This window comes from Carcharodon carcharias, chromosome 15, assembly GCF_017639515.1.
Source record: "Carcharodon carcharias isolate sCarCar2 chromosome 15, sCarCar2.pri, whole genome shotgun sequence".
NCBI lineage: Eukaryota > Metazoa > Chordata > Chondrichthyes > Lamniformes > Lamnidae > Carcharodon > Carcharodon carcharias.
In genome coordinates, this window is record NC_054481.1 from 33511524 (window position 1) to 33533411 (window position 21888).

The 21888-nt window shown below is 43.8% G+C and overlaps 1 protein-coding gene across 1 annotated transcript in view; it reads left to right on the forward strand.

Annotated features, from left to right (window-relative positions):
- rgs11 (regulator of G protein signaling 11) overlaps window positions 1-21888 on the forward strand; it is a 149530-nt gene that overhangs the window by 86522 nt on the left and 41120 nt on the right. The window contains exons 9-10 of the mRNA XM_041206915.1: window positions 3980-4048; window positions 21369-21373. Coding sequence (XP_041062849.1) covers window positions 3980-4048; window positions 21369-21373 — 74 coding nt within the window. The remainder of the gene's footprint in view (window positions 1-3979; window positions 4049-21368; window positions 21374-21888) is intronic.

Consider the following 21888-nt stretch of genomic DNA (forward strand, 5'->3'; position numbering starts at 1 on the left):
ATGAACAATCAAGTTGTGTGTAATTGTCTGTCAAAGCCTTGGTTGTAAAGTACTGAAACCTGAGCTTTCTATGAGATTTATAAATAGAGGCATAGAGTACAAAAAACACGGAGTTTTGCTAAACCTTTATAAAACAATTCAACCCCAATGTAACCATGATTCCCAATTCTGGGCACCTGAAGGATGTGAGGGAGAGGGTTAAAGGTGGTGGGGGGAAAGATAAAGGGCCCAGAAACAGGAGAAGTGCCAGGGCCCATGATTTCTCTCCCCGGCCCTGCCATTAACCACTACTTTGTGTTTCCTGTCACTCAGCCAATTTCATATACATTCTTATTCTCCTCCACCCTCTTCTGGTAGCTTGCCTACTCTGCATAGCCTATCTTCCTTCTACCAGTCATGCACAATTGGAAGAGGAAGGCCTACCAGGTCACCCATGTCTGGAGAAACTTATTTCAGCACAAATCTTTTAGCCACAAAAATCATACCATGCCACCAGCCAGACCACTCCCCGCAGACTATTGAAACTTTAGACGAGTATAGAAGAGCTCCAAGAAGCACTGGATTGCTCCAATAGCCAGAAGAATTAATGAAGCACCCCACCTTTAAGTGGTTCATAAACTCTGCAAGTAATGAATGTGGCAAGCACTTCATAGTGTATATTGATATCATGATCTGCTGGTTTTTTATGCCGCCAAAGATCGTCTGCATGCTTACAAGCCTCTTTGCCAATAGAGCGTCCAGCACACTTCCCACTGGAAATATGCAGACACATCTTGGAGGCTATTTTCAAAGATTGGAAGGCTGATTAGGCCTAAAAAAAAGGATGCTTCTGAACCCAGTTTATCACCCTATAAGTATTAAAGAATTCAATAGTTCCTTCAAGAAGGGAAGTATTGAAAACTGAGGAGTAAATCATGCAAGGGGATGAGATTAATTGGTGCATTTGGAGAATTATGCAGAAAGATTTAAAAGGCTCAACAGTTTGTTTTTGGTTTAAGAATACATGATTCTAATTTTACATTCTAAATTTAGTCAGTGTAAGTAAATGCAGATTTAAAATTTAAAATGCAGATTTCAGGTTACTATCAGATCAGCCATGATCTTATTAAATGGCAGAGCAGGCTCGAGGGGCTGAATGTCCTACTCCTGCTCCTTGTTAGGTGTGTTCGTATAAATCTTCCCTAACTTTCTCTTTTGGTCCCATTTTGATTGTTAAACTTGTGCCCACTCATTACTGTCTCCCCAACCAATGACAATTAGCTTCAATCTATCATAGTCTGATCTCTACCAATTTACTGCTTTCTGAGCACCAGTGAAAAATGGCCTAGCTAGAATTACAAATCTATGGTACATTCCTATTATTTGGGTACAAAGCCTTATTATTTTGACCTTCCAGATCCTTTCCTGGAGCATTAATGTTGCTCTGCTTTGCCTAAATGACTTACTGGATAAAGGTACGACCCATTGTGCACAAAGGTTACAGATCCCATTTCTGTGGATCTCAGACAGGATAGCAGTTGGAACACTGTAGTTGGCCTCAGTACCATTGAACTGGGAGGGGGCTAAGGATGAGGGGGTGGGGGAGGGGGGATTCAGCCAATGCCTCATCTTCTGCTTGCTGTCCCTTAACCCTCCATTTGGAAATGTGCATGTGGGTGCCTGGTGATCAGCTCAAATAAATAACCTGCTGACTCTTGTCATCTAAATATAAACTCCTATTCAGGAATGGCTACTTGAAAGAGCTGCCAGAGAATTGCTAGGTTTTGACAAGTTGCTACTGTATTCCAGCAAGAGCCAGGGCTCAGAAGAGGAAAGGGGATAATCGGAGTAAAGAGTAGTTTCTCATTTGTGAATAATGTCTTGTGAAATTTTGAAGAACTGAATGGCTTCTTGCTCTAGATTTGTCAGGAAAGACAACAAAAATGATTCCACAATATAATTTGGATTCTTGATAGAGTACTTTGATGAGTGAAAAAATATAATTCCTGTTGTTGCAGTGTTTTATTTGTTAATAACAACATTAATGTTCAAATCACCTTAAAAACATTGTTTATGATGTTTACTGTCTCACACCCGACAGTCATGTACTCCTGGCTCACACCTTCATTCCGAACAATTCCCATCTCAGTGCCACCATCTGTCTGAATCACTCTCAAAACTTTGAATGGATTATTCATGTGGAATGGAAATGTGGAAACTAAAACATGGAATGGAATAACTTTGTAATATTTATTGGCAGGGGAATATTACACACCACCGGAGAATACACATCATGCAACAGGTCATAAATTAATCTCTTCATTTGTGCCTCAAACCAGAGATCCATTGCCTATGTACTGTAGGGAATAATTTATATGGTAATAATTAATCCCTTCTGTGAAAAACATCTCATCTGCCTCAAAGCACCGATCAGCGATAGCATTCATTTAAGAGTCCCTGGGCCACAGACACTCGTTAAACCAACAAAACATACCTTTTTTTTACTGATCAGGTTTGTCAGAAAGTTATCTGTGTTATGAAGTTCATCATTTGAGTGTAGCTATGCTTTTTACTGATCTGACATCAAAGCCCATTTGAGGACTGTTATGCCAAAAAGAGCCCCATTTAAAAAGATATATTTGAACAGTATTGTTTCTTGCAACTATGCCAGTTCATTCACGCCACCAGTGTACAGATTGATGAGCATTAATTTTGCCTCATTTTTTTGCCTGTCTTTCATCAGCCAGTTTCCATAATATATTGTCAGCCATAATATATTGTTTAGCAATAAGTTTACCTCAATTTTAAATTTAAAGTCAAATTATTTTCTAGTTTTCAGGTTTCTCTGCAAAGGAAACATGGCTGATCAACTAAAAAGATTTTGGAGTTCAGTGACATCATACTGACATCAGGGACAGAAATTTTATGTTGGGACCCCTGCATCGGGGTCAAATGGGGGTAACAACCCTGGAATGTGTCAGGAACAGTCACCTGACAGTGAGTTTCCCTGAATTAGCCAATTAATGGCCAGAGGACATATTTGCCATCCTTAAGGATGATGGATGGACTCTCAAAGCTGGAGGGCTAATAGGAGGCCCTTCAGCCTTGGAGCAACTGTAAACTGCCATTACAGGTAAGGGAGAGAGAGGGGGCCTCCATCTTCAGGCTTCCTTTCAGCATCTTTAAAATAAATTGAAATACAAAATGGCCACAGCGAGGCCTGCAGCCATAGATGTAATCAGGTAGGCATGAAGAGCCTCAATGGAACACAGACTGCCACCCTGGTCTGCCATCTGGAGGCTGCCTCCAGGCAGCTGATCTGTCTCAATACTGGGGGGGGGCCCGCAGGCCAACTGGAAGATGCCAGTCAGCCCCTGATATTTGGCCTTAATTGGCCCTTAATTTACCTTAACTTGCTACTCACCTCTTTCAGGCAGGTAGCTCTTTTGCCCCCAATCCCGCCTCTGGGGAAAAAAGCCCGGGAGTGCGATGGTACTGGCAAACAAACACACTGGTGGCACAAAATTTTGCACCACCTGCCTCTCTTCTGATCCCCATATCAGACAAAATTTCAGCTCCAGTTATGTTGTGACTGACCAACATATGGTCATTGGTAGCGATAGATTGCAAAGGTGGAAAACTAAGCTTGGAGCTTGATCAATATGAAATTAAGAACTGATATTGGAGCTTAGGGTCTGGCAAAGAGGTGATCTTCTACGTGCTTTCAAACCTCAAAACAGTGGATTACTACTATCCAGATTTTCCATTCTAAAATGCCAAAATTAAGTCCAGCTCATGATTTTGAACAACTTCAGCTTCGCTGTTGTGGTTTGCAAAATCCCATGAACCCCTTTCTTTTACTTTTGTCCAATATCTCCCAGATACACATATGATGTTCACATTACTAAGCTAGTAGTTTCGATGTTGAAAGAACAAATGTGCTATTTAGTGTTGTATTTAAATTGGTTTTCTAAAGACACTTTTATATGTGTATTTCTAGCCTGGAGCTCTAAGTATCATGGAATCTGCCCCCAAAAGAAATAACATCCACAGAACAAAGGTCAAATTGGTAAGTATTTTATCTTCTTCAATATTCTTCTAAATTAACATTGTACAATGGCTTTTGAAGTTGCTCAAGTATGTATCCAGTTCCCTTTGGAAGTTACTATTGAACAGCTTCCATCACCCTTTCAGGTAGCAAATTCCAATTGTAACGTACTGCATAAAAACATTCTCATCTCCCCTGTTTCTTTTGTCAATCTGTGTTTTTCTATGTCCTTTGGTTACTATAGTTTCTCTTTATTTACTCTGTCAGAACCCTTCATAATTAGAACAGCTCTATTAAACCTGCCTTCGCATCCTCTACTCTGGAGAGAACAATCTCAGCTAGTCTTTGCACGGAACTGAAGTTCCTTATTCTTGGTGACACGAATAAATCTCCTCTTCACTCTCCATTAATCTTATTTTTTTTGCAGGATTTCTCCATACATAAATATTACTGACCTTAAATGATGCCCCAATCCCAGACAAACCTGCCAAGAGTGCACCAAAAATATTTTAAAATTAAGCCTTCCCCAAACTCCTCAAATTCTCTTACATCTTCTCTCCTCTTGTGATATGAGGTACATGTACCTTTAAGGAGGATCTTAAACTGTTGTCAGTCACTACCACCTTGACAGGATATGTGATGAATTAGTCCCATGTCTTATACTCAGTCTACATGCAGCAGGAGTAGGAGTCAGATGCATCTGAATCTTCTGGCCGGTGTGTGGGGGTGTGCCCCACTTGCCATCACGTAAAATAACGCACGGTAACGTCGGGCATGCGTCCTGACATCACCGCATGTCATTCAGATCCTCAGATCGGTGGGTGCACACTGGAGTCGGCTGCGCGCCCACCAAACTGTCAAAGGCCTATTAACGTCATTAATAATCTAATTAAGCTGGTTGTCTGGGCTGCCCGTCCAACACTAAGGTTGGCGGGCAGGCGTTTGGCCAAGCATTTATCATGAAACCTCATCCACGGGCAGGATGAGATTTCATTAAGTGATTATAAATTGAATAAATTTTTTTATTAAAATTCATTGACATGTCCCAGCTCAAGTGACACTGTCACATGTGGGGACATGTCTGAATATTTTTTTTTTTCTTTATTTTAAACCTTCATAATCAAACTAATCTCCCTGAGGCAGCTCTGTGCCTCAGGGAGATTTCTGCGCTCTTTCACGCACATGTGCGAAAGAGCACAGGCCCTGACTCAGCCTCATCCCCTGCCCGCACAAGGAGCGTTCAGTGCTTCTGGGTGTGCGCCACGTTGGGCAGGCCTTAATTGGCCCACCCACGTAAAATAGCAGCGCGCAGCTGAGCACAGGCAACAATTGGGTGCACACCCGCTTGTTCCTGCTCAGCCCCCCCAACAGGGAGAAAATTCGCCCCATAGTCTCCCAGTTATCTCTACTTTACATAGTCTTATCTTCAAATAAAGAACCCAAACTATTGTTTCCCCAATCCTTGCTGTGTGATTGGTACATTTACATTGAAGAGAAGAACGTTACATGGTGGCAGTATGATTTTTGAAAATTTGACTGAGAACTATACAAGCCTCAACCCTTCACATGCAGCAGAAGAAAAGAACTGATGTGAAAATGAAACAGGTATCAAGCTTCACTGTGTGTAAGTGATTATGCAGCTCTGCATGAATCCTATACCCGATACCTTCATTCTGGGATATTGTTGCACCTCACAACCAGTAGACACAAGATCCTGGTAAGATTGTTCGAATTTAATTAGTATAAGTCTATGAGTTGCAAAGTTTAAGCAGGAACAGAAATTAAATAGCTGACTCTAGGAAGTCTCACTTTAAGCAGAACTCAGAAATGGGAGAGACTCTGTTGCGGCTACTTGCTGCCCCTACAGGAGGACCGGGGAAGTTAAATGCTAAAGACTGGGCTGGGAAAACAAATCCATCCAGTAGCAGCTCCCAACAGCCAGAAGAAGCTATAAAAAAAGCTTTTTTCACAGTTTAATTGTACTTCTGAAGCCTGCGGTTCACTTTCTTGTCTAAATCACTGCTTTGTGAGCAGAGCTTAGAGGTCACTGCCATAGAGTTCAGCAGCGCCACCATTGCAGTCAAACAGTTGCATATGACCAGCTAAGGCAGTGGCTACTTAGGGTACTTAACTCAGGACCAAATTAACTTTCGAAGAGCTGTCAAAAGTTCGCAATAGCATTAAAATTCCTGCAAAAAGCTAAAAGATGACCACAAAGTTTCCAACACTTAATTGGAAGCAGCAGATCTCCTATCTGAGTCTACCAGTAAGCAATGTGGTCGCTGTGGCCTCATTCATGGACCCAGAAATTGCCCAGCTTTTTCCAATGTGTGCAAGGCATCTGGCACCAGAGGACATTGGAAGTGCCAATGCAGGAATCATCAGTTGGAAGAAGTGGTTCAACATCATAAGATGCCACACCCAAGAGCACATACCGAATAGCATCAAGACAAGATCCACATGTCGAACCAAGCTATGCGGTCAAATGATGAGGATGACAAGCATATCAATACACAAAGTGAGCCGACATTCAATATGGTGAACATCAAAAATGTATTGGCACAGTAGGACCAAGCCTTTGTCACTGTCCAAATTGAATGCCAACAGATGTACGTCCAGCATAACCTAAATGCAAAACTGGATGCTGGTGCAAGTACCATAGTATCCATAGAAATGGCAAGTGATGGTTCAACCAATCAATGCCAAACTCATCACGTACCATGCTCGGAATTATTACAGTCATGTCGCTACAACAATTCACCCTGGCCAGCCAGATATTTTATGTTTTGGACACCATGGGCAGAATTTTATGGCCCGGTTTCAGTGGGGACAGGGCCGTGAAAAGCGGCGAGACATTCTAAACCCCATTAGCTTTGACAAGAAAGTAAAATCCCACTGCTGTAAAATTTTGCCCCATGTGTCCAGTGACCGCAGGACAGCAAGGCAGGCAAGGACCTGTCCTTGATCACCATCCATGGTATTGTCAAGACAATGACGAGGACCTCAGACCACAAGGAGCACTATTGGAAACCCTATGCTTACACTGGGAGAAGACCAACTGTGTAATATAGGTCATTAGCCAACAGGTTGTGTGGCAAAATGTGAAATGAATATGTATACCCATTACGAATGTGCGCATTTCATCGTACTGCAGAACCAAAGCAGAATTACAAATTGGCAGTCAACACTGCCCAGTCGCCATTTGTCGGAAACCCCAGGAGTACAAGATGCATTACTCGAAAAACAGGGGAAGGTGAGAGACGCCCATGTCGAACCAAGCTATGCGGTCAAATGATGAGGATGACAAGCACATCAGTACACAAAGTGAGCCGACATTCAATATGGTGAACATCAAAAATGTATTGGCACAGTAGGACCAAGCCTTTGTCACTGTGTCACTGCAAGTAATGAGCTACTCAACCTGAACTTCAGACAGAAACTGATGGTACACAGGATCCAGCAGAAATTATCAGCATATACGAAACTAAGATCGTATCAAATACAAACATCAAATGGCATGACAGTGCGACAAAACAGATGCCAAATCAGAGTTAATACCACAGCCAGAAACACCAAGCAGGTCTGAGTTGCAACACAAACAAAACACCCCTAACCAGCATTTTAAAAATGTACAGCAAAGATCGCTGTAACTAAATCTGGACAGATAAGCAAACGGCCGATATGTTTCAGAGGTTTGTAAATTTATTGCATTGTATGATGGTTTATTCAGCCTCAATGGTGGAATTTTCCATGCCCGTTGGGGTCGAGCGTGTTTGGTAGCATGAGCAGGCAATATGGCGAGAAGGCTAAAAATCAGCTTCACGCCGTCATGGAATCAGTATGCAATCGTCTGTTCAGCCCATCAGTGACGGGCTGCGTTTCCCGCCATTGAAATTCAGGGACCTGATTGTAATCCATCTGCATGTCATCATAAGGCCAGCCCACTGGAATCACCCCCACCCCACCCCCCGCTGGATCGTCCACCAATGTGTTTCACAACAGCATATATAAGGCGTGCACTTGGCAGCCAGCACTTTGAGGGGAACTCAGGTTAGTGCACAGTAATGTTGCACGGTGCTCATGAGTGTCGCCTGTTGGACTCCAAGGTTGAGGCAACTTGGGGTGGGGGGGCAAGGGCTGTCCTGTGGTTGAAGGTAGTTCACAAGCATGTGCAAGGTCAGGGGGTGGAGGGGGGTGGTGGGGGAGGGGGGTGGGGGGGGGGGGCGGTGGTGACGGCGGGGGGAAGCGGCCACACATTAGGGAAACCTTATATGAAGTGACCATTCATCTGCAGCTGAGACAGTTAAGGCACAGCCACACTGACATGTGTGGAGTTGGGTCTCTAGCTTATCTACTCACTCAAGCAATGCAGAGATCTGAAAGTACCACCAAGTGCTGCAGACCTTATCACCCCTCATGCACAGACTGCAAATGAATGAGTGTTTTAGTGGGCTGCAGAACAGTCGGACGACTGGGCAAGTTGTACAATCTCCTCGCTAAAGCTGGCCGTGGAGCAGTCACTGGTGGAGGCACTCACAGCCCCTTGTGATGTCATCATCCTGATTTGGACCAGTCTCTCCCATGGTTCAAGCTAACAGTGCAGCCTTGCAGCGCAGTTTAGGAGAATGCCTGCGCGTGAGATCACAGCATGCAGTGCAATGGGTAAGGCTGCTGCCAATCGGTCAGGTGGGGTGGGGCGGAGGTGGATGGGGTTTCGGACAGTCATGCAGTACACTAATCTTTGGCCATCCAAGTGGTGGCCTGCACTCTGCAGGGTGCATTCAGGAGCCTTCAGACTTAACCTGGAGACATTCTTAGAACACCCAAGATAACTCACGCGTCTTTCGCTTTCATTCTGCTGGAGGAGTACATCAGGACCATGGAACCCGGTGAACTAGCTGTATGCCTCTTGGCCTACAGAAAGTGACGACGATGGAGAAGAGAGTGACAGAGGTGCCTGGCTGCACACAGGGAGGAGCACAACCCTCAAGAAGAAGGGGTGTCTGGGGCCACAGCGAGCCATCGCTGGTTGGTGCCAAGCTAGACCCAGGGTGTCTAGACGCCACCTTTCATTCTTGCAGATGACCGAGAACCAGTGTTGTTGAAGACTGCACATGTCTAGGGAACTGATCAGTCACATCTGCCAGCTGCTGCAGGATTTGGTGCCACAGGGAAGGGTATCCACTGCCCGTGACTGTGAAAGTGACCACGGTGCTCAGTTTTTACACCAGTGGCTCCTTTCATGGCTCCACAGGTGACCTCAGTGGAATCTCACAAACCTCCACCCACAAATGCATCCATGAGATCAGGATGTCATCCTTGCAAGAGCACACAACTTTGTACATTTCTCCTGGGACCAGGGCAGCCAGGAAGCAAGACCGATTGGATTTGCCCAGATCTTGGGTTTCCCAAAGGGGCAGGTTGTGATTGATCGCACTCAAATGACGCTCAGACCACTATTGCAACACACGGTCAATTATATCAACCCCAAGGGCTTCCATTCATTGGATTTGCAGCTGATGTGAGACCACCACAAAGGCACCCTGTAGGTCAGCGCACAGTTTCCAGGGAGTGTCTACGACTCCTACATTTTCAGTCAGTCACAGATCCCTGACATCTTGCAGGGTCCACAAGGGCTGCAAGATTGGCTTCTCGGGGACAAGGGCTACCCACAGAGGACTGGCTGATGACACCTGTGCAGCAGCCTCAGACTGTAGCAGAGTGAAGTTATAATGAGGCTCATGCTGCAGCTCGCAACTTGGTGGAGCAGACCAACAGGATGCTGAAAATGAGGTTCCAGTGCCATGGACCAGCCTGGTGGAGCCCTGCAATATAATCTACAGAGGGTGTCATGCATCATTGTCGTCTGCTGCGCCCTTTACACCCTGGCGCTGCAAAAGTGAGAGGAGCTGGCTGAGGAGGAGATGGAGGAGCTTGAGGTCTCCTCTGATGAGAAGGACACCGACAGGGATGAGGGTGAGGAGGTCCTCAAAGGCAGTGCTGACGTTGAAGCGGCCCTCGCACCAGCCAGACAAGGTAGGTGCACTAGGAAGGCCCTTATAGCTGCTAGATTTGTAGAGTGTGATGACGACATGCTGTGGGGAGACACCATAGATCCTCATATTGAAACTATGAACATCTGGTTCCAGTCTGGCTTATGGCAGAGCACATACCCTCTGTGAGAATGCTCCTGTCATGGAGATGCAGTGGAGGCCCTAAGAGTCGCTCGATTGCAGGAGGATGATGACAACCTGCAATGAGGACACTCCATAGATATTCACATAGCCTCTGTGAATGTCTGACTCCTGTCTGTCCAAAGGCAACTCGCTTGCGCTCTGTGATCCGGGTCATATCATGGAGATGAAGCCATGAAATTTCAAAAGCACCAGATCCTTTGCCCATCTTCAGCACCTGACCCCTTCAGGAGCACAACGTCACTGGTCACTGATACTGAAATGATGGGGCCAGCCTCCCCTTAAAGGTGCTGAAGGCTGCACAGAACACAGGGAAGAGGCCCTTGACTGAGACACCTGCCTTTATCTTGTGCAGAAAGGTTTCACACCTGAGTGACATGAACACTGCTCATCAGAACAAGGAGCAATAGGCAAAGAGATATTCTTGGGAGTTTATTTACAATAGTGAACATTATTTCTTAAGTGATTAACACCCATGCCCAGGCTGTGCAACGACATCTTCTTAACCTTCCTAACCCTGCCGCTACGTCTTGGTGCTCTCCAGACATCCATAGTGGAGGTGGAGGCAGCCTGCTGACTGCTACGCCCTGTCTGTGATGACTTTGTTGGGTGTTCTCTGGAGGGCCGAGACCTGGAGGGCCCCGGCCTGCATTTGGGGTCCTGCTGTGTGGCAGTGGCACCCTCCTCGGCCTGTGGAGCTGGAACTGTTGAGGTCACAGGAAGAGAGAATTCAGATGGGCTGGACACACCCTGAGTCACCTGGATAGATGGGCCCAGAGTGTCCACCTGCTGATCCCCTCCCTATGGGTGCCTGAGGGCCCCTTGCTGACTCCTTGAGGAGAAGGGGTAGCTGGAGTGAGATTGAGCTGCCCCTCACCCCTCTCACATACACACTGTTGGAGGCCAACTATGGCATCAGCAATGGAGTTCAGCCCGCGCAGCAGTGCAGGAGCAACTTCCTGAACTAAGGTCTCCATGGCGGCCGCTGTCCAACCAGTGTTGACCTCAGCGCGTTGGTATGCTGGCGCTATCACCTCAACCTGAATGCAAACAGACTTCACAATCATGCCTTGCAATCTGAGGAGTGCAGCGGACATCCCTTCCTGATGTTCTCAAGTTTGCCTTTGCAGCTCCAGCAACTGAGACATGACCGAGTTCAGAGGTTCATATTTTGAGTCGGCCTCAGCAAATTTCTGGCCTCCAGCAGTCCTCCGAGTGGCAGGCACCTGGGAAGTCCTTGCTTCCACCTGCAGTGGATCAGACAGTGCGGTGTGCTCACCAGATTGTGCTCCTGAGTCTACTGTAAAGCTAGGTCCCACCAAGGTGTGTGGCTCTGTACTAGTGGAGGGTTTGGGTGAGCGCTGTGATAGAACTTAAATGAAGGTGCCTCCAGAGGTTTTTTCAGGGCTTAATTGGAGGCTTTGGTTTGTAGACTCCGTCGGCTGTTTCCCAAGTGTGCCTGCGAAATGTAAGCAATGCATGGCAGGGGATTATGGAACAGGACGCATCACTCACAGCATGGTTGTCTGATGGATGTTGCTCTGCAGGATCGTCACTTGGTAGAGCACCACTGACCTCATCATCAGCACAGGACCGGTCCAGATCCTCACTGGCCAGCTGGATGGCTCTGTTTTCAAAGTCTGTGAGGACCTTGATATCAGGCATTCCTCCACCAGTCTGCAACCTCTTTCTCTTGTTTTGTGCCAGCTTGTCCTGCGTGAATAGAGATGGAGAGAGCATAACAGGATGCCTGCCAGGCCAGATGATAAATATGCCTGGCATGTGTTTGTTGGAGTGGTCTCATGGACAGGATAAGGACAATGAAGGCTTGTGGGAGAGAGTGAATGGTGATGTCCCTTGAACTGGCAGAGTGAGGTCCCTGTGGATGAGTTTGTGAGTGTGTGAGCTGAGAGTAATGAGAAGGGTGACTTACCTTGGTGGAACGAGGGAGATCATTCATCCTCTTGCGACACTGGGTGGCTGTTTTCTTTTGCAAGGTATTGGTGCTGACCCCACCTTCCACCTCCACTTCCTTGCTGGATTGGTGCCCTTCCTGCGGCCAGAGTGGACGTAGAAGATATCACGGTGGGCCTCCACAGTGTCCAGAAGGCGCTCGAGGAACACATCGCTAAACTGGAGGGCTGCAGTCTTTTTGCCTTTCAGGGCCATCCTGTCTTCTGTGCAGCAGTCCTGGGTTGGAAGCACTTAGAGGTGTGCACGCAGCTCAGTTTAAATATGGCGCCTGGCATGTTGATGTGGCGAGGTGATGCCGTGGTGGGCAAATGAGTGCCCACCCGCCATCGAAACGGCATGTTTCCCAGGAATACATAATTAATGTGGTAGGTTTGCGAACGATACGGTGTGAGAAGTCGCCATTGTGGCCAGGGGGTAAAACATCGTTTTCCTCACTCACTACACTTAGTGCAAACCTGGGATGATTCTGCCCAATGATTCTTTAAAGGTAAGCCACAGGTTAGAAAAAGGGAGGATGTTGTGATAAGAGGTACATGTACCTTTAATGAGGCATAATTTAAACAGTTGTCAATCACTATCACCTCCGTTGGATGTAATGTATTAGTCCCATAACTTGTACTCAGTCTACAAGCAGCAGGAGTAGGAGTCAGATGTATTACATATGCTCTCCCAGTTAACCCTATTTGTATACAGTCTTATCTTCAAATAAAGAACCCATATTATTATTTCACCAGTCCTTGTCATGTGATTGATACGTTCACATTAAAGAAAAAAGCATAACAACCTCCCAGTGAGTGGTCCTTAACCACATGACCTCCCAAGTCTCCTTCTTAAATGCAATGCACTTATGCCTCCCAGCCCAAACTTTCGCTCAATCCTATGCAGTTTCAATCTCCTCTATATTCACCCCAGCCTCACCAAAAACATGTATACTAGAATTTTTGTAAGTTCTCCCAATTTCCCACCCTAACTTAGGTAGGAATTGTACCGAAAAGGGGTAAGCAACTGTTTGAGCACTATCTCAAGAGTTCATCTTCAGTGTTTACACTAATCCACCACCACAGGAGATTGGAAGAACCCTTGTGGAAACTCCACCCCATGACCCCAAGGTGCAGAATGCAGGCAGAGCCCTGGACTGGAGGAATGTCTTACTCAATAATATAACTGAACTCTTTCCTTAGCAATCAGACATCAAATCTGTCTATAAATGTCAAAAAGGTAGCACTAGGAGCAGAGGTCTGTAGTGCACTAAGACACACTAAAACCTCAAATGGTGTGCCTTCATGAGGGAAACATGAAAATACGCTTCACCTCTCACTGCTAAACCATTTATATTTTATTAGTGAGCAACACTAAAGGAGATCACGTAATTAAAAGGCTTATCCTGCTGGTATCTGTTTGCTGTGCCTGGAGTGCATGAAGCAGCATGTTGATTATCTCAAATTTAATATTCACTTAAAAGCGGCCAATTTAACATCACATAGATACTTCTTTTATTATGTCTCAAAAATAAAATCTAATTCTTAAGGCAAGGAGGCAGTGATAAAAGAAATGTTGAAATCTTATCAGTGGCACCGTTGCTTATCTCATCCACCTGCCCCTATATACCCCTAAAAATTAAACATAAAGAAAAGAAACCAATCGTTCTTTAAAATAAACCTTAAAATTTAATTGGCCAGATTTTGCTGTCAAAATGATGGTTCAGCTAATGGTGCTCACTATTATTTATGAAGAAATGGTTCAGCAACGTCAGGTGAGAGGCAGAAGCATAGTTAAACTCAAATATCCAAAGAATGCTTAGCCTTTTCAGTACAGTTCCTACCTAAATCCTGCTGCACTGTGAGTGAAAGACAAATAGAAAGACAGAAAGGGGGGAATAAAAAGAAGTGAAAAGAACGAGCGAGATAGTTACAAAGAGGAACAGTTTTAAAAACATTACATCCAAGGGACATAAATTTGTATTTAACATGCTTCTCCTCAAGCGGATATTATGCCAGCATCTCAACTACTTTGTTTGACTTCAATATAAAATGTGAGATAGTTCTCTTTGGTGAGTGGGAGAAAGAGGAAGAGTATGATCAACTGATTGGAAATAATTCCTGCTTTTCCAGAGGACCCTGAACACGTTACCTTAGACATTTCCTTAACAGGCCACTTCACAAATTAAACCATAATCAAAACACTTTGGTTTATCTCTAATAATTTATGGCCTTTTATAACCAGTTTATTTCACATTTTTAAGTAAATGATCCACATACACAGTTTCACAATGTCAGCAATTTCACAGGAATGAAAATGAAATTGGAAGGATTTTCTTTCTTTCCTTTTGCAATTCTTTGTACTTCCTTCTTTATTTTGCTAACAATTAATGTGGGAAGAGCAGCAATGGTTTATCCTTGACTCACAACCTCTGACAGAGCGGCTTGGCAGCTACTGTGAAGTACCATCAACAGATGAGGGAATGCAGGCAAATGTAATGAATCTTAAACCAATCACCATAAAACATCAAAGAACATAACCTTTAACATCACAATAGATAATCACAACTCAATTTGTTACATAAAAACTATTAAGTATTGCCAAAGGAAGCGGAAGAAACTCAGATTTGATCTAATCACTTTTCAGCTTGTTCCTCTCTCTTTAGAAATATTTCTCTCTTATTCTGGCTGCTGCACCTCTTTGCCTCTCATTCTGTCCCACCTACCGCTTGGGGGTACACTTTCAACTTGCCATCCAGGTGATCAACTGGCATTGCAGAGCAGTACTCAGTATAGAAATCAACTAAATTCTAGACTCAGAAGCCAGGAGGATAGTGCTGAGGCCTAAAGACAAGGGGTAAATTTTCAACTTGGGGTGTAAAATTAATGTTGCAGATTGGCTGTATGTTATAGAAACCACCTGATTTTCATTCTGACTAATGCCAATGGAAATAAACCTGAACTACCTACTTCTCTTCCCAGATTTTATTACTGTGCTCCTGGCTTTTGTCCTGCATTTTATCAATTGTGTTTTTGTATACTTGTGCCCGTTCATCATCTTTGTAAATTCAACTGTCAATGTAACCCAAGTCCGGCTACTCCACAACACATTTCTAAGAACAATATCTGGAATATAACTGCATCCAAATATGAATATAAAACTACTTCATCTTTCTAACAATTGAACATTGTGAACAACTAAGCAAGAAATGACTCGGTTTTGAAGGGGGAAGTAAAAAATGTTTCAATTAACCTGTATTTGATCATTTCTGATGTTTAGTCGATGAACCAATTTCACCAAAAGAATTAAAACAAGTTTAAAAACTGAATGTTTAAAATTTATTGGAAATGACTTAAATTACATAGAGCTTATTGGTGCTTTTATAATCTAGATTACATCACGTACCTAAAGTTATTAGCTAGGACATATTAGAAAACTTAAAATTTTTTTTATTTGGAAGTATTTTCAAGTTTTGATGGCTAAACAACAGTCTTTTTGTTGGTGGCCTTCATACTCCTGATAAAGTGCATAAAGCAAGCAGGTTTTAAACAGAACAAACTCTTCCTAGCAATTTGGCTTTGATAGTAAAAAGAAACATCCACCTTGAAACTTCATAATATAAATAACATGACTAAAAATGAATTTTTACTAGAAATGAAATATTGGTGGAAGGTTCCATGTATTCAGTTAACATTAATCAAGGTCTAGATTTTACTTTAAAAAGTATGCTGTTTAAATTATAACCAAAGCCTTTGCCAAATACGCCATATGTTCAGCTGTGCTAAAAGGAAGTCAAGCTTCTTCGCATCTCATTCTTTTCAACCAGCAGTACATTCCTTCCGGCAGTACATCCTGTTTAGAACTGCTGTGAACAGCTTGGAGTCAAGAGTTGTGTTGCATAACTTCCCACAGAATATACTTTATATTTGTCCATATAACAGTGTATTGTTTAATTAAGCTAATGGTTATTGATTACAATTGCCAGATTTTTCAATGTGATGTTCCCTGATCCTCATGAGGATGAGGATAACTCATGAAGGTCAATGTTCACATACAGGTGCAGCTTTTAAATTGTTAAACAATGGTGAAAATCTCAGCAGAATTTATTAATTTCTTGGATCAGCCTTTTATATAATATCATTATGAATGGTTGGGGATGGGAGTTGGAGCAATAAATTGCATAAAGGGAATTGAACAACTAATAGGAAATGTCTATCTAGCTGGTCGGAAATTCATACTGTCTTTGCAAAGCTCAAAGGGTAGTTTCAATGTATTGGCAAACCTTGCCAAAGATGAAGGGTTAAAGGGCTAAGGTGTTTCTGTCAAAATGAAGGAATAGGAGATCCAATATATGCAGGCATCAGTCTTCAGGCAAGTGACAGAACAGTCTAGATCATTGATTGAGGACTGCTGAAGTGGAGGAAATAGTTGAAATGCATTTGCAAGCTTTGTTGCACTGACAATGGCAATGAGTATGGGGAACTATCTTCATAGAATTGTGTCAGAAAAATTCAAATGCAAAGTATCTGTTGATAGCATCCTTGCAACATTAGGGCTGGTACAACCAGTGACAATTGGTGATAAGCTGTAGATCTAACCTACCTCTGTCTCTTTCTAGGATACAAGGGGATGGTATCCAAATTGTAGCATACCTAGAAAGAGACAGAGGTAGGGTTGAGTCTGCAGTTGATCACCAATGTCACTGGTTGTACCAGCCCTAATGTTGCAAGGATGCTATCAACAGATACTTTGCATTTGAATTTTTCTGACACAATTCTATGAAGATAGTTCCCCATACTCGTTGCCATTGTCAGTGCAACAAAGCTTGCAAATATTGTGGCATCGTGACAGGTGTGGTCACTCAGGCCATGCCTTCTTTCTTGCAGCGTCACTGAAAGCACACTATAATGCAATTGGAATGCCTCTGATAATGTGTTCAGTCAATTGAGCATTCATGTATCTTAGTGGTGCCATCAGTCCTGCAGTTCTAGTTCTGTTTTGGAATTGGAACAACTGCATGCGCTATCTACCAAAGTGAGATCCACTCATCTCTGTCCACAGATGCAAGTGTGTAGACATTAGCAGATGGCCGCAGAACACTACTCATGCAGCAGGACCTGCCTGGAATCACTCTTTTACATCTCTCCTTGGTCCAAACACTTGAAGAAAATTGAATTCCCATTGGCAAACCCACTGGCGCCAGTAATCAATTTCATCAACAGACACAAAGGCTTATTGAGAACCTATAAATGCTTACAGAAAGAAAAAGAAAAAATACTGCCTTAAACTTTTGAAGGAATTTTCTTACAAGGGTTTTTAATGGACCACAGTATATAGCATAATCCCTAGGAATGATGCATGCCTATTATAGATGCAGTGGATTTTTGCTTTGCATTAATCCAAGTGATTGCTGGAAATTGATACAGGAAGTGTACTTACATCATTTTTACATCATTGCAATATTATCAAATTCTCACTGGAAATGTGAATCTTGCACAGAAGGAGAATCGCAACATTCAGGATCTCCTCCCAGTTTGTTCTATGTTATTAATCCATAAGACCATAAGACATAGGAGCAGAAATTAGGCCATTCGGCCCATCGAGTCTGCTCCGCCATTCAATCATGGCTGATAAGTTTCTCAACCTCATTCTCCTGCCTTCTCCCGTAACCTTTGATCCCCTTACCAATCAAGAACTTATCTATCTCGGTCTTAAATACACTCAATGACCTGGCCTCCACAACCTTCTGTGGCAATGAATTCCATAGATTCACCACTCTCTGGCTAAAGAAGTTTCTCCTCATCTCTGTTCTAAAAGGTCTTCCCTTTACTCTGAGGCTGTGCCCTTGGGTCCTTGTCTCTCCTACTAATGGAAACATCTTCCCCACGTCCACTCTATCCAGGCCTTTCAGTATTCTGTAAGTTTCAATCAGATCCCCCCTCATCCTCTAAACTCCATCGAGTAGAGACCCAGAGTCCTCAAACGTTCCTCATATGTTAAGCCTTTCATTCCTGGGATTGTTCTCGTGAACCTCCTCTGGACCCTCTCCAGGGCCAGAACATCCTTCCTGAGATACGGGGCCCAAAATTGCTCACAATATTCTAAATGTGGTCTGACCAGAGCCTTATAAAGACTCAGCAACACATCCCTGCTTTTATATTCTAGTCCTCTCGAAATAAATACCAACATTGCATTTGCCTTCCTAACTACCTACTCAACCTGCAAGTTAACCTTAAGAGAATCCTGGACTAGGATTCCCAAGTCCCTTTGCACTCCAGATTTCTGAATTCTCTCCCCATTTAGAAAATAGTACATGCCTCTATTCTTCCTACCAAAGTGCTTGACTTCACACTTCCCCAGATTGTATTCCATCTGCCACTTCTTTGCCCATTCTCCTAACCTGTCCAAATCCTTCTGCAGCCTCTCCGCCTCCTCAATACTATCTGTCCCTCCACCTATCTTTGTATCATCTGCAAACTTAGCCAGGATGCCCTCAATTCCTTCATCTAGATCATTAATGTATAAAGTGAAAAGTTGTGGTCCCAACACTGACCCCTGCGGAACTCCACTCGTCACCAGCTGCCATCCTGAGAAGGACCGCCTTATCCCCACTCTGTGCCTCCTGCCAGACAGCCAGTCTTCTATCCATGCTAGTACCTTGCCTCTAACACCATGGACTCTTATCTTACTGAGCAGCCTCCTGTGTGGCACCTTGTCAAAGGCCTTCTGGAAGTCCAAGTAGATAACATCCATTGGCTCTCCTTTGTTTAACCTACTCATTACTTCCTCAAAGAATTCTAACAGATTTGTCAGGCATGACCTCCCCTTGAAGAAACCATGCTGAATTTGTTGTATAGACCTTAGTGAGGCCACAGCTGGAGTACTGTGTGCAGTTCTGGTCACCACATTATAGGAAGGATGTGATTGCACTGGAGGGGGTGCAGAGGAGATTCACCAGGATGTTGCCTGGAATGAAACATTTAAGTTAAGAGAGGTTGGATAGACTTGGGTTGTTTTTGTTGGAGCAGAGAAGACTGAGGGGCGACCTGATCGAGGTGTACAAGATTATGAGGGGCATGGACAGAGTGGATAGGGAGCAGCTATTCCCCTTAGTTGAAGGGTCAGTCACAAGTGGACATAAGTTCAAGGTGAGGGGCAGGAGGTTTAGGGGGGATATGACAAAAAACCTTTTTACCCAGAGGGTGGTGACAGTCTGGAATGCATTGCCTGGGAGGGTGGTGGAGGCGGGTTGCCTCACATCCTTTAAAAAGTACCTGGATGAGCACTTGGCACATCATAACATTCAAGGCTATGGGCCAAGTGCTGGTAAATGGGGTTAGGTAGGTAGGTCAGGTGTTTCCCACGTGTCGGGGCAGACTCGATGGGCTGAAGGGCCTCTTCTGCACTGTGTGATTCTGTGATTTTGACTGGAACAAACTGGTTGGTGTAACCTGTGAGAAAGCTTAAGAACACCTGAAAAACTATTGCTTGTAACTAATCTCTGCCTTTCGTTCTTTTGCATCTTTTCCTGTCCAAGTGAGTATTGATGCAGCATTAAACACACTATTGTTAATGCATAGTGACTGCTAAATCTCTTAGGATTTCATAGTACAGGTCAAGTATCCTTTACCCAAAACCTGGGGCCAATTGCGTTTCGGATTTCAGACAATTTCAGTTTTTGGATACCACATATAGGACTAAGCCTACTCGCATTACAATGGCCGAAGTCTAGGCTATCTATAGTCTAAAGTAAATAAAATGGCTAGAAAAGTAAGATGTACCACTAAATAATAAATACAGGGTGCCTGTAATAAGTTCCCACCGGTGGCACCATCTGTGATTCCGCTTGTAGGAGAGGGTTCTCAAGGTAAACAGTGCAGTCAAACAACTGGACTTCCCGTGTTAAAGGTTGGGTGCAGTTGGCGAGGTTCCTGCCAGCTCGGGTCGTGCCGGCTCATGTCACAGACTTCCCGCGTAAAGGTCGATGAGGTTCAAAACAAGTGTGGTTTTTGGATGGGTTCGGTTTTCAGATTTATGGATAAAGGGTACTCAACCTGCAGTAGAAAATCTTTTTCATAATAAAAAAGTAGCTATAGAGGGACAGCTGGATTTATTATTGCATGCTTTGTTGATCATGTGCCTGCATTTGAAAGAAATTGACACAGCTGCACGTTACTTGAGATACCACATTGGCCCCAATTTGCAATATTTTTGGAGGTCTGTTAGAGTGTAGATTTTGGAACCTGCCTGAAAATTCCCAGCAAATTGCTGAATTCATATCAAACGTACCGGAAGTAACTTTTATTGATAAATCATTGAACTACAATGACTTTGTAAATTAGCACAATTGTCACATAAAGATATTTCACCTGCATTCTAGGATAAGAAATCAAATATAGGACAGCTATCACTTACTTTTTGATTGATGGAAATAAATAACTTTAAACAATAAAAGATTTTTAAAAATTCAGTGCATCTAAATTCAGTGATGTATCTAAATCTCCCTATCCCTAGGTTCTGAGCACTGAGGGAAAGCTCTCAAATGACTTTTGAACTCTCTCTGCAGCAGAACACTAGTTACAACCAACAGCCTAGATTGAGTTGCCTGATTTCTCCTTCTTCTAAGAGAGTGGCCTGAATTTTCGTTCCTGGGTCAAGAGCGCAGAGTTGGGAAAATTCCCAGCTTCATAAACCCGACTCAGGAGGAAGTGCCAGAGAGTTGGATTTTCGTTCCAGCAGGGCAGGTTTTACCGGGAGTTGTGTCAGTTAGGAGTCAGCACAGGGACTGCCAGGTGCAGAAGCAGGCTGGGCAAAAGGCCAGCCTCAGTGATCCGGCACTTTGTCCCAGTTGCAAAAAAAACAAACAAAAAACAACCCTCTAGCCCTCACCCCCTCACACACTCCCCATGCCTCATCTATGCCATCTCATGTCCCCTAAGTGTCTGCTGATGAATGCACTATTTAAAAACAACACTCTGATTGATTGAAAACCCATTTGCTACATTTAACTTCCTTCAGCCACTTAATCCCTTATAATAACAAGCATTTATATTTACAGCCCCACATCAAAGACTTTATAACCACTTGAAATTGTCAATCAAATGTTGACCTGACAGGCACCCCACTGTGATATTGATAGGTTGTGAAATTAGCCTGTAGCACAAATCCTATGATGACAACCCTTACATCAACAGAAAGAGTGAACTAGCAAGCACTGATTTTTTTAACCAGCAGACTTCTTTTTTAGGATTTAAAGGTCAGGAGATTTCAATCCTTGACAGCTTGACAGTACTAATGAGCTTTGACAGCTTCCTTCACAGGTCTCTTGACAGCTTAACAGTTCCAATGAATTTATCCACTTTTTACACACTTTTGTGTCCACTTTTAACAATCTCAAAGGGCACTTGACATCTCCCACAGGGCAAATTGTCTCTACCAAAGGTATCCCTGGACCTATCCAAAAGGGTACTCTACCTCTCCAAACGGGTACCCACCCTCTACAAAAATAACTTTAGACTTTCTCCCGAAAGGTCTGAATTACACAGGTCGTGTTTTGGACACCCCACCAGCAAAAATCGGATCTGACTGAAGGCAGTTGCATTTTAGTGTATGCAGCTGCCTCTATGAATCATTCCTCACCACCCGCTACAGCAACCCCATCCTCCCAGTCCCTCTGCCCTCCCTGTGAAAATGGCACGTGCCAAGTTAAGGGAC